General features: G+C 48.9%; 1 protein-coding gene across 8 annotated transcripts in view; it reads right to left on the bottom strand.

Annotated features, from left to right (window-relative positions):
- Positions 1-1,297: 1,297 nt before the first annotated feature.
- PIP5K1C (phosphatidylinositol-4-phosphate 5-kinase type 1 gamma) overlaps positions 1,298-12,910 on the bottom strand; it is a 49,923-nt gene continuing 38,310 nt past the window's right edge. For 2 of the 8 annotated variants that reach the window (XM_088673058.1, XM_088673059.1), the window contains exons 17-19: positions 8,440-8,514; positions 6,393-6,479; positions 4,487-4,970 (exon numbers count right to left, since the gene is read on the bottom strand). In XM_088673058.1, the coding sequence (XP_088529184.1) occupies positions 4,968-4,970; positions 6,393-6,479; positions 8,440-8,514 (165 nt within the window). In that variant the 3' untranslated portion in view covers positions 4,487-4,967. Of the gene's footprint in view, positions 4,971-6,392; positions 6,480-8,439; positions 8,515-12,910 lie in introns of those variants that run through there. The other 6 variants (XM_088673060.1, XM_088673062.1, XM_088673065.1 and 3 more) reach the window with 3 other exon arrangements.

Raw genomic sequence — 12,910 nt, 5'->3', positions numbered from 1 at the left:
GGGATGTGGGGGGAGGAGGGAGGGGGGAGGCCAAACCCAACTTACAAAGGACCCCTTTGATTCTTAAAGCTCACGGGTACCACTGGTGGCAGAGGTGGACCGGTGGGTGGAGGGGAAACGAAGGGACAGTTTTATATTGTATGTTTGTTTTGTTTGTATAAAATCAATAAAAAATATTATAAAAAAAGAAGAAGTGGTGTTTTTTTGGGGGGGCAGGTTGGTGTGGAGGACTCCCTGGTCCTGAATGGGGTCCCCGTGTCCCTGAAGGACCAGGTGCACAGCCTGGGAGTCATTTTGGACCCACAGCTGTCCATGGAGGCGCAGATCAGTTCTGTGTCCAGGGCGGCTGTCTACCAGCTCCATCTGGAACGCAGGATGAGACCCTCCCTGCCTGTGGACTGTCTGGCCAGAGTGCTGCATGCTCTGGTTATCTCCTGCTTGGACTACTGCAATGCGTTCCTCACTTCCTCCTGTGTTGCAGGGGGTTGGACTAGATGACCCTCGGGTCCCTTCCAACGCCACAATTCTGTAATTCTAGGATTCTGACTGTTGTTATGCTTTTAAAAAAAATTTTTTTATGTGTTCTTAACCTTGCACAATGCCCTTGGATCTATTGATAAGGAGTGGTATATAAACAGATGATTATTATTAATAATAATAATAATAATAATAATGAAGGCTGCCTTACACTGAGCCAGACCCCTGGTCCAGGGAGCTCAATACTAATAAAGCTCATGTACTAGCTGCTTCATTCCTCTAAATAATAATAATAATAATAATAATAATAATAATAATAATAATAATAATAGTAGTAGTAATAATACCTTTATTGTTGTACCTGTGTACAATGAAATCAAAGGAGCCTCCCCCCCCACTCAATCTCTTATCGAGAGATATGTCGCCCAAATCCGTCTCTTCCATGCATTTGTCCAACCCCATTTTGGAAGCCATCCAAGCTGGGCTTCCCTGCTTCATGTGGCAGCGGGTTCCACAGTTTAATGCCGTGCTCCGCGAATGACTCCCGAATCTCCCTGCTGGCTTCTTTACAATGGCTCTGTACTGTTTTTTTTTTACACATGAGATCATTTCAACACAGGGCGCTGCTTAATTTTTAAATTATCTCTGAAGTTTCTTTGGGGGGGGGGAATAGTGTGGAAAGCTCCAGGGAAGCAATTTCATAAACGAAACAAGCGGTTTTGTAAGAACGCAGAATGCTCAGCTCGATCGGAGCCAAACGGAGGGAAGAAAGAAAAAAGAAGAAGAGGGGATTGGAAAAAACAACAACCCAACAAATGAGTGCTTTTATCATTCTATTTTATTAGATATTTCCAAAAATAAAGGAGGGGGGGGGAATGGAATGCCGGAAGGCGGCAACGGACGACATTGCATACAAGAATTTCACCTTGCCTCCGTACGGTTCTACGCCTGGATACAGAAATCTGCTTTGCCGTCCCCTCTTTCCAAAAGAACGGAGGGCAGGGAGGAAAAAGGAAGCATAAAGAGGATTGTCCACTTACTATATCAGGCAAGAGAACTTTTTCTTTAAAAAAAAACACAAAAAAATGAAACACTGAAATTCTCCTTAAATAAAGTGTTTTAATAATAAATTACAACAGTTAAAAATGAACGGCGCGGAGGGGCCCACATCCGACGACAGCTGAAATAATAGTAATAATAATAATAATAAAAAGAATAATAAAATATGCTTCGATGCCCCAAGCATTTGGGCTGAACGGTACAAGAGGTACATCGCGAGAGACCCTCCCCACCCTTAAACACACCAAGGAAGAGGTGGGGAGATATGGGGAGGTGGAATAAATGCCTCCACCCCCCACCCCCCAGGAAAGAATCTAATGTAACAGTGGGAAAGGCTCTCCTGTTTTGCAGGAAGAGGTTGCATCCCCCCCTCTTTTAAAAAAACAGGATTTTGCTTCTCTCTCCCCCCACCCCCCGCAATATAAGAAGTTTTGGATCTTCCACATGGGAGCCGAGAATCTGCTTATCTATAGAAAGGATGGAGGTTGAAATCATCACACGCTTCAAAAAAACAAACTTATTTACAAAGGGCGTAGGGGCAGGAGATAAATCTTTCTTTAAAAATCAAGAGAGAGAGAGAGAGGAATTATTTCTGCCGGGATGCATTTGTAGATCTATATATATAGAGAGAGAGGAAACAGCCTCTGGTTTTACAGCAAAACTACAATGGTTCATCGTTAACACAGCGATTTATACTTCTGGAGTGGGTGGGCGAGGAGAAATCCCAAGCAGAAGAAGTGATATGTGGCCATCAAAACATAGAGCAAGCCCTGCTGGATTTCTGCCCTGCCCCACACTGCCCCCTCCCCAAAACCCTGCGCACCACCTTCTGTACAAAGCACGTCAAAACGGGGGTGAGGGGCAGGTGAGCTCTCAAGTTCCGAAAACACATTGCAAAACGCTAAACATCCGGGAGAGATATAAATATATATATATATGTATTTATAATGTACATACAGACACGCACACCCCACGGGTCTAATGTAGACTTCTAAGAAAATATGTCCGATTTCACTTCCTGCTGGCCAGAGCACCAATTTTGTCTTTCCTGCTGAAATCGGAGGGGGGTGGGTGGGTGGGTGGGAGTAGCTCCCCGCTCTGACAGGGTGGGCTCAGCTGTTTCGGGGTGGCGGGTGGGTGGATGGGAATTTAAACGGGTGGTGGTAAAAACACAGCGCAAGCGGCATCGAGAGACGGCAGCTGATCTCACGTCGGGGCAGACTTGGCCAACCGGGTGCCCCAAGACAGCTCGGATTACAGCTCCTATCGCCCGCGACGGAGGGGCAGGGCTCCAAGCTGGCGAGACCTTCCTTGGAGAGGTCTTTGAGGGAGGATTGTCAAGATGGAGGCAGGAGGAAAGGGCGAGCAGGAAGGGTGGGCGAAGGAATCAAGTCCGCTCACCAGGAGTAACACCCAAGGCTCAAAGAGCTTTGGAAACGGCTCTCAGGTGCCCAGAACACGTCGTTGAATTGCAAAACCAAACAATTCTAGAAGGTGGTGGCGGGTTTCTTTGACAAGGAGAGATCTTTCCCCTTAAACCAAAGAAAAGGATCCCTCCAATTCTGGGTCGTTCGTGGAGGCAGATCACTAGGACGCCGAGCAAAGGCAGGGAGAGCTTCTCTGTGTTTCAAAGGCAGATTTGGGGCTCTGCCACGTGGAGAGGCACCACCGGGCTTTTCTCTTGAAGGCTGTGCTGAGAAATGAAAAGACCTTTCGTTTCTCAAGGGCTATTTAAGGAAACTGCTTCCCCAAAAGGGCATTTGTCTGTGCAAACAAAACAGACGGCGAGTGAGCGAGCAAGCAAGCGTACGCACAGGCAAGCTAACGAAGCCTCGGCTGCGAAAATGGCTTGCCTTCGCCGTCTTTTCAGGGACGTGCGTGGGGCAGCCTTCGAGAAACATTCAAGAAGCTTTGAACTGCAACTCCCACCAGCTGTCTGGCAGGGGAGCCGATGGCAGTTGCAGCCCAAAATGTCAGGAGAGCATCGGAGGGCTGGATTTGTAATGCCGCCTGCCGTTCCGGCATGCGACAGGCCTCCTCTCCTTCCGCCCATATCCGAAGGAACCGCGATTCGTGCTACCTGGGGTCTCAGTTTCAAAGAGCAGCGTGTGAGACGCTCAAACCGGTTCTGTCCCAAAGACCAGGTGGGCGGAAATTGTTAGGAAGGAGAATTTTTAAAGAGAGAGAAAAAAGCTGTTCAAACTCCCAAACTTGCTTCGCCTGCCTCTCTTGCAAAGCCTCGCCAGATAGCTCTTCCTCTGCCTGTTGCATCCTGTGGCGATAACCAACTCTGGTTAACACTCGGAGGCGTGGCAGAGCCTTCTCTTGTGGGGTGCAAGGTCCTCCAAAGTCGATACGATGTGGAGCCGTGCAAAAACGCCACCCAAACCTTTGGTGGAAGTGAGCTGCCTTTGGCCACCGAAACAGGGGACCCCCTCACCGCACTTCTTTCAGGAACGCAGATCAACATGGTAAGAGGCAAGGAGAGGGGCTGTCTCTCATCCCCCCCGCCAGGCACGACACCATCTCGCCGAGATCTCTGGGCCGGGCCAGCTGCGCGCAGGTGCTCGGCAGAAGCCTTCGCTCATGGGCTGAAGAACCCCTGCGGATTTGGGGGGGAGAGAAGGTCCGGCCCAAAACTGACACACAAACACACACACAGAATGCTTAATGTTTGAATGAATGGCTCAAGGGAGCCAAAACGACTGCTTCTGGGTTCTGCACCTTGCCTGGCACAGCAGCATTTCTGACCACGCTGAGTCCCTTGGGCGCTCCTTGATCTCCCCACTTTCTGAGCGAAAAGCTGTTCCCCACCTCCCAGGGAATCCGGGGGGGGGGGGGGGACGACGACGCGGCCACCCAGGTGACCAACCACGCAGGTTCATGACGATGCCCCCCCCCACTTCGTGCCCCCGAAAGTTCAGTGAACTGTTCCTTAATAATAATTCTTAAAAAAAAAAAGCACGACAGTGCTACAATTCTGTGCAAGGATGAAAAAAATAAATACATGATTTAAAAAATAAAACAAAGAGAGAGAAAGTTCACAGTATCACTTACAGATAGGTAGCTACAATATAGTGCACTTTGAGGGGGGGGATATATATGTATAAATTGGTCACTACCCAGAATTAAGGGGCCCTTTCCCAACTTGATACACACGCCCAAGTGGGAGGAGCTGTTTACAGGTCGCTGCTTAGATGGAGATAAATATGCATTTGGGGGGGGGGGGAAGGAGGGAGAGAACGAGACACAGTTGACGGAGGTTTTTCTTCCTGTCTTCCCCGGGGCTGAGTCGGGATCCAGGAGGTGTGACGCCGACGCCACCCTCTCCCGTCCCAGCAGAGCGGCAGCAGGGCCGGGCGAGAGGGGACTCCGCGACTGGTGGCAAGAAGGACGATTTGTTTCTTGGGGTTGGGGGCTTTGCATAGAAGTTACTGCAGGAGGGGAACAAAAAAAGAAAAGGAAAGAGAAAGGAGTTAATGGAAGAGCAAAAAAAAAAAGTTTTCTCACTGGTATTATTTGGAAAAAGGCATTGACGCACAACGCCAGCCCCATTTGGCCGGTCGAGACTCATACGCCTACTTCATACAAATTGACACATGTATTGTGGCGTAGTAAATCCCGCAATAATTGTGGGGACAGACGGCTGCCAGCGCATGGCCCTTGTTGCTTTAAAGAAGGGTTTTCCCAAGCTGGGGCTCTCCCGCTGTTGTCGGACTACAACCCCCATCATTCCCCGACTGCTGGATGATGGGAGTTGTAGTCTGACAACAGCGGGAGACCTCCAGTTTGGGGGGAAAAACCTGCTTTAAAGGTTGCGTTGGCCGTCGCTGCGCAAACGTCAGGGTTCTTTTTCAGAGTTCCGTTGCGTTTTTCAACAACCTGTCCGCCTAAGATCATGGAAGCTCTCACACCTGAGACAGAATGCAAGGTAAAATACAGCATTTGTAATGTAACCGGCTATCTAACTGGCGACTAGAACCGCTTAGGAATTACACCTGACTACAAAATTCTCCATTTCTTTCATTGATATAAACCATGAAGGGGTAAACAGGTATTGGAGAAAGATTTCTGTAGTTCAAGATTCTTGGATTAATTTACAAGACCCTTAACAGCTTAAGTACCACCTGACCCCTTATATCCCTACCTGGTAGCTGAGATCTTTGGGGTGGTCACTCTCAATGGTTTCCCCTCCCATGGCTCAGGGGCATAGTGTGTAGCCCACACCAGGAGCTGTGTAGTCAATTTTGAGGGTCCGGCTCTGTGGAACTCCCTGCTGGCATGAGATCCGGCAGGTGCCCTCCCTGCTAAACGTCAGATGCTGGATTCTAGTAGGGTTCTCAAGTTCAAAAACGCGCTATGCCCATTTTGTAAACTTCAGGTTTTGCCACGTGGTTTTTGCATGCTACAGTGGAACCTCGGTTTTCAAACGTAATCCGTTCCAGAAGACCGTTCGACTTCCAAAACGTTCGAAAACTGAAAGTGGAAGCCTCAATTCAATAGAGAAACTCAAAACAGAAGCTGCATCGGATGTTCAGGTTCCGAGAAAACGTTCAAAAACCGGAACATTTACTTCCAGGTTTTCGGCGTTCGGGAGCCGAAACAAACGGAGTCGTTTGAGAAACGAGGTTTGACTGTATATACACACACATGCTGTTGTTTCGGCCAAGCGGTTTGTTGCGCAAACCGGTTTTGAGTGGCCATCCACAGCAATAAGGGATCTACCAATGTTGGGAATAATGAAGCAAGCTTTCGGGGACATGCAACGAGTCTGCTTCATCAGGGCACGGTCAGAGAAGGAGCTTTTCCCCCGAGCTCCACAAGGTTATCTCATGCACACACCCCAGCCGACTTACTGTATCGCTCTCCTCGTCAGAGACCGAGTGGATCTGAGTGTTATAATGGAGCGGCGAATACACCCAGGTCCTTTCGTCTGTTGGCTGCTGCACAGCAAAGCAAGAGCAAAGGCAGGCAGGAAAGGAAAACGAAGAAAGAGAAAGAGAGAGAGACAGATGAGAATAAGGACAGTTAGGAGCACAACTGTGCAGCAGGAAAGAGAAAGAGAGAGAGCACAGAGCACAGGCCAGCCTTCCTCCAAACAAAGGGGTGCCTTTCGGATATTTTAGGGCTGCGGCTTCTCTATCCGCTGGCCTCGAGAGGGGAGACAGGAGCCCCCCCCTTCTGCAAAACAACACAAGTTTCTGCTCTGCAAACGTCTTAACTAGGAATACAGCACAGACGATTCCTGCTGGAAGCACAACAGCAGGGATACGGCAGAAAATTCTGGGGAGATTTAGCCATAGAAGCATTAACTGGCTGCACACTCCTCTATAATTTAACTATTCGGCTATGTTAAAAGAAACTGTGCCAACAGAGGGCAAGGGAATTCATACGACGTCTCTTAACCAATGCCAGAATTATCATTTGCAGAAACATTTGGAATGGTTGTTACCTGCTGGAAATTATATATATATATATATATATATATATATATATATATATATATATATATGAATGAATAAATAAAAAACTAGGAAATGGTACGTACAATTAAGCTTGCGTATATGTCGAGAGCCGGCAACAAGACAACGTCTTTATTAAGGAGTCTTTTTATTACGTACCGGAGTAATAAGATACAGGATAATGTAAACCCAGCTGTGAACCTTGCAATGTTCATTTCTCGTGCTTGATTTTGGTATGGAAATCTGCTCCTGTATGTTTAAGTTCCGGATTCCCCCCCCCCCTCTTGTTTTATTCAGCATCTGTTATTTCTCCTTTATTACGTTTTATTACAAATGCAAACCAAAAAGTAAGAGCCTTTTGGATCAGGCTGGTGGCCCGCCTAAGTCCAGCACCCAGTTGTCTCTCTAACAGCCTCGGGGGAGCCGTGGAAAGCGCAGCTGTTTCCTGCCAAGCGCTCCGGCCGTGTCCCAGGAATTGCCAGGGACAGACCTGCCCGAAGCTTATTATAAAGGATACACAAGAAAACAAAGGCAGCTGACAGAGAAGGCGAAGCAACTAAGCTGGAGAGGCAACTAACTCGATTTTAAGCTAGGCCAACCCTCAACACATACAAGCACACGCCCCTAACTTCTAGAAAGCAACAAGCAAGGCTTTGCAGGCAAACCAGTATAAGCCTTCTTCTAACGCAAAGAGAAGCGGCCCACAGGAATACAGTTCCCAGCAGCCCTGACCGTAGAGTCGAAAGGGACCCTGAGGGTCATCCAGTCCAACCCCCTGCAATGCAGGAAATATCTCGCCCAACGTGGGGCTTGAACCCACGACCCTCAGATGAAGTCTCGTGCTCTGCTGGGGTCCAAAAGTTCTTGGGAGGGCCACACAGGTTATCTGCGCCCCACTTCCAAAATCTATGGGTGCTACTAGAGGGGCAATGAAGCTCTGGGCTGCCAAGGGAGGTTTCTGAGTCTCCCCGACTCAATACTGAAATAGATTCTCTATATATGTGCGTGTACGCATCCCTCAACTGACTTTCCTCCCTGCATACCACCAAGAATTCGCTCTCTACTACCTTGCAACAGAAACAAAAGAATTTCTGCCGTGGGGAAAGACCAACACAGCTGGCCTTGATAGCTGCTTGGGGAAACCTGAACGATGAATTAGGAAGAGTCTGCCGTGAACTCACTATGAAACCACCGGCTTTCCCCCATCTTGCCTCAGCCTCAGTTTTCCCCATCTACAATATGGGGAGAATACCGACCTACCTTACAGGGCGGTTGTAGAAATACTGCAACGCAACTATATAAACTAGCTGTTCGTGTTAGGGCCGGCTAGCTTAGCACCGTGAGCGACATCGGCCTCAAGGAAAAAGGGGGGTCCCTCCGCCACCACAGCCCCTGGGCATTTCGAAGCTGTAGCTGAGCGCCGCCAGCAAATTTCACTTACGTCCACAGAGGAAACAGAGGCCGCTCGGAGCCTGCGCAGGCGGGGGGAATAAATCCAGTACCGTCCGTCTGTGAACTGGGTGGCGCACGGCAGGGCAGATGATGGAAGATTTTTTGGGGGGTTGGGGGTGGAAGAGGAGGGGGAAATAAGAAAGCAAGCAGAGAAAGGGAGATGGGAAAGGATGAATGGGAGGTGGAGAAAGAAAAAGAAAAAAGATGATGCTGGAAGGGGTGAGAATGAATGATCATGAAACAGAGAGAAAAGCTGATGGAGGCAGTTTTTGTATGGGAAGAGGAGGACTTGCTGGAGCTCAGCTGCATGGAAAAGGTTTTGCTGGAGCTCAGTTGCATGGAGGAAGATGTTGTTGCGGCAGGGGACGACACACACACACACCCCATTTGCAGGAAGGCATGCAGGGATGCAGCTCAGGTCGACACCCAAACAAACAAACAAAATCAAGGTCCAAAAGCACTCCTTGTAATCAGCAACGGGCTCTGCAGCCGTGCCACCTGCTTGAAAACCCCTCCTGGAGAAGGGGCCGGCTTTTGCTCGAGTTACCAGGCAAATTTGCGGAAGGACAGACACACACTCGCTCAAATAAGCCCAAAGAGAGGGGCCCTGGGAGTCAGCGCTGCTGCCCGACCCAGGAAATGTCTCCCCTTCTCACCAACAAGCCCTCGCACCTCTGAGAAGCCAAGATTTTGTTATCTGTGCACAAAATGAGCCGTAAATCCGTGAAGCAAATCAGGTTTCCCGCGAGGGCAGTTGTTGCAGGACAGGGCTGGGTGGGTGAAGATGGGGGAAACCAGCCAAGGGAGAGGGGGAGGAAGGACGGGTGGTGTAAATCTGCCCTATGGGCCTAATCTGAATTTGAATTCGCAGCTCTTTGACTCCAAAGGACAAGGCTCTATGCAAGCAGCCCTGCTTATAAGGAATCGGAACAGCCCATCTGAGTCCAGTAACTACCTCGCTGAGGACAGACCTTCGCCTGAAGGTAATAGCTCTTCTGCTGAGCTGCTGAAGAAAGCTGCAGGGACCAGCCAAGAGAGCTGTCAGTCGCCAGCCTGGCACTCAGTGATCTCCATGTGGTTGCAACTGGACCCGCACCAGTCGCAAAACATAGCTAGCGCCTGGGGGATTCTCTGTATTTATCTCCCAGCTTTTTCTCCAAGGAGTCCATGGTTCACCCCCTCCTCAGTTAATACCTACAACCACCCTGCGAGGTAGGCTAGGAGGCAGCAGCAGACTCCAAGGTCACCCAGTGAGCTTCATGGGGGGAGTGGGGATTCGAACCCGGGCCTCCCAGCTCCTAGTCTCTCTTAGGCAAACTAAGGCCCGGGGCTGGATCTGGCCCAAACACCTTCTAAATTATCAGCGTGTTTTTACATGAGTAGAATGTGCCCTTTTGTTTAAAATGCATCTCTGGGTTATTTGTGGGGCATAGGAATTCGTTCATTTCCCCCCCAAAATATAGTCCGGCCCCCCACAAGGTCTGAGGGGCAGTGGACCAGCCACCTGCTGAAAACGTTTGCTGACCCCTGCTCTAACCACTACACCCCACTAGCTTCCTAGAGTTCTTCTGCTACAAGGAAAGCTCTATAAATTAAGTAGGTAAAGCCAAATGCCCCTTAGAGAAGGATGGAAAATATTTTCCTTAAAGCTTGAATTGGTTTCGTTCTGGATTGTTTTATGCGATGTTTCGATAAACCGCTTTGAGGTTCTTTTCTTTAAAACATAAAGCGGTCTGGAAATGAAATGAATAACAACAACAAGCTTCACTGGAGAAAGAAAACGGCACCCAGACATTGCGGTTGCAGCAACCGCAATCTCGATTTAAGGTGCCGTTTGACAATTAGCTTATCTATCAGAGTTTCTAAAACTGGATAGAAGCAAATGGTACCTTGGTTCTCAAACGCTTTGGTTCTCAAACGCTTTGGTTCTCAAACTCCAAAAACCCAGAAGTAAGTGTTTCGGTTTTCGAACTATTTTTGGAAGCCAAACGTCCAACGCTGCTGTTGGCTATTGTTTCCAGGGCACCTGCACCAATCAGAAGCTGCGCCTTGGTTTTCAAACATTTCTGAAGTCAAACGGACTTCCGGAACGGATTGAGTTTGGTGCTTTTGTTTTTGCTATTTATTTTGCGTTTTTGTTTTTGAGGCTTTTTCGGATAATTTGTTTTTGTGACTGTGTGGAACCCAGTTCAGCTACTGATTGATTGATTGATTGATTGATTGTGCGACTGCGGAAATGGATAAAAGCCCCCCCTCCAAACAATGACTATCATCAGTGCAGGGAAGAAGGGGGGAAAATAAATTTTCATTTTCATCATCTACAATACTGTCTTATTTTATAGTACAGTATTATTGCTTTCATTTTATGGATCAATGGTCTTGTTAGATAGTAAAATTAATCTTAAATTGCTGTTTTAGGGGTTGTTTTTAAAAGTCTGGAACGGATTAATTCGTTTTGCATTGCTTCCTATGAGAAAGCATGCCTTGGTTTTGGAACGCTTTGGTTTTCGAATGGACTTCCAGAACGGATTAAGTTTGAGAACCAAGGTGCCACTGTACAGAGGCTGACCCCCTTGGGCTCCTCGAGCTCCGTATCGTGTACGATGACTGGCCAGGTCTCCCCCGGGATTTGGGGCAAGTTTTCTTTCCAAATCCTAGCTGGAAGGCTGAACTGAAGAAAGAATGCACGCATGTTGCTATTGCTCTGCTCAGGGAAGCTACGCCTCCCACAGTTGCAGAACCAATGAATGCAGGAGAATGTTGGGTTGGGTTTTTTTTGGCGGGAGGAGGAATGACACACTCAAAAAAAAACAAAAAACCCCAAAACCGGGAAAGTCACAAACACAGCAGTCCACAAATGCCAGATGGCCAATTCCAAACAGCAAATGTTATAATGAACAAGGCAACCCAGGCAGATTGTGTTTCCACTTCACATGCATTTCAAACCACACAGCGCAGATTTTTTAAAAAGAAGAACGAAACGAAAAGCAAAACAGGAGCCGATTCCCTCCTGCAGCTGTTTGGAGAAGCTGCTGCAGAAGCAAAGGAGAAAAGGAAGGGGGGGCAAGAGAGGGGGGGAGGCAGATCCAAGGCAGGATCCATCAAGGGTGTGTGTGCTACTGCCCCCTTTAACTGAAAGGGCTGGGCTGGAGTCGCTGAGGGGCACAAGGAAAGGGGCCAAACCCAGTCATCTGGGGCTGAGACTGTTCAGCTAAAAGCCGCCGGAGAGGGCCGGAGTGAGTGTCAGTCCTACTCAGAGTAGCCCCACTGCGGGCAGAACACAAGGGACACCCAAGCCATGCATTCAGAGCATCGCTTCAAGCAGTCGTGGCTTCCTGCACCCCAAGGGATCCATGGAAACTGTAGTTTGGTCAGGGTGCTGTTAGGAGAAGCTCTCATTCCCCTCACAGAACCGGGCAGACTGGCTCAGCGGTTAAACCCCCCACCCTTTCCCAGGGAATGCTTGGAATTGTAGTTCTGAGAGGGGGGGGGGTTTCCTAAGAACCCTCGACAAACTACAGTACCCAGCAATCTTTGGGGAAAGCCACAACTGCTTAAAGCGACAAATGCATAATGAGGATGTAGCCATGGTTGGATACAGCTCCGGATCTCCCCCCAGCCGACCCCAGCTGGGCAGGGGATCAGCATGAGAGTCTGAGGGGCACAGAGGCAGCTAGAGAATGACGGGCCTTCAAGGTGGGACTGCGCAAGGGAGTGGAGTTGAACTCCTCCTGCTTCCTTCCAGGGGTCTTTCCTTTCAATGGGTCTACGAGTAGGGATTAGGAACCCAAGGAGAGAGCTTGCTGGATCAGCCCTGTGGCCCATCTGGTCCAGCTTCCTGCCGACCAGATGCCCCTAGCCGTGGAGGCAGAGCCTAGCAATTGTGGCTAGGAGCCTTCAACAGCAGCTCCTCTGTGAAATTTGCACCGACCCTCTTTCGAAGCCGCGGACGTTGACGGCCAGCGGCGTTACGCAGTTTAACGATGCGCTATGTTTAACCGCGCGCACGTTTAAAGTTCCCTGCTTGTAGAAAGCTAGGACATCAGTAAGATGCCAGTTTAATTAAGTGCAAGGGAGTTTACCAGCCCAAATTTGTTTTAGCCACGCACTGCGTGAAGGACTTTCTCTTATTGGTCCTGAATCTTCCGACAGTCACGACTGAATACAACTGGAAGAATACGACCTAATGTGCCGGGGCCATTTGACTTGGGACACTGGAGCGCAGGGTGTATCTCCTGTCTTGTTTTTAAAAAAACCATGGCGTCACTTCCTGTCTTACTGAAGCCACTTCTGCCCTTAACCTTGCCACTTCCTTGGGGAAATGAGTCTCTTTTTCTCCTTATTTAAAAGCATGGTGGGCATTGCAAAAACAAGATGCAAAAACAGGGTGCCATGGAGGGGTAGGGCCGAGGCATGTCTGGTCTAAGTTCTAGCAGGTTTGGGAAAAGCGAACAGATGAG

This window comes from Zootoca vivipara, chromosome 6 (genome assembly GCF_965207765.1).
Source record: "Zootoca vivipara chromosome 6, rZooViv2.hap1.1, whole genome shotgun sequence".
NCBI classification, from domain to species: domain Eukaryota; kingdom Metazoa; phylum Chordata; class Lepidosauria; order Squamata; family Lacertidae; genus Zootoca; species Zootoca vivipara.
This window is presented reverse-complemented; position numbering and strand designations above follow the sequence as displayed.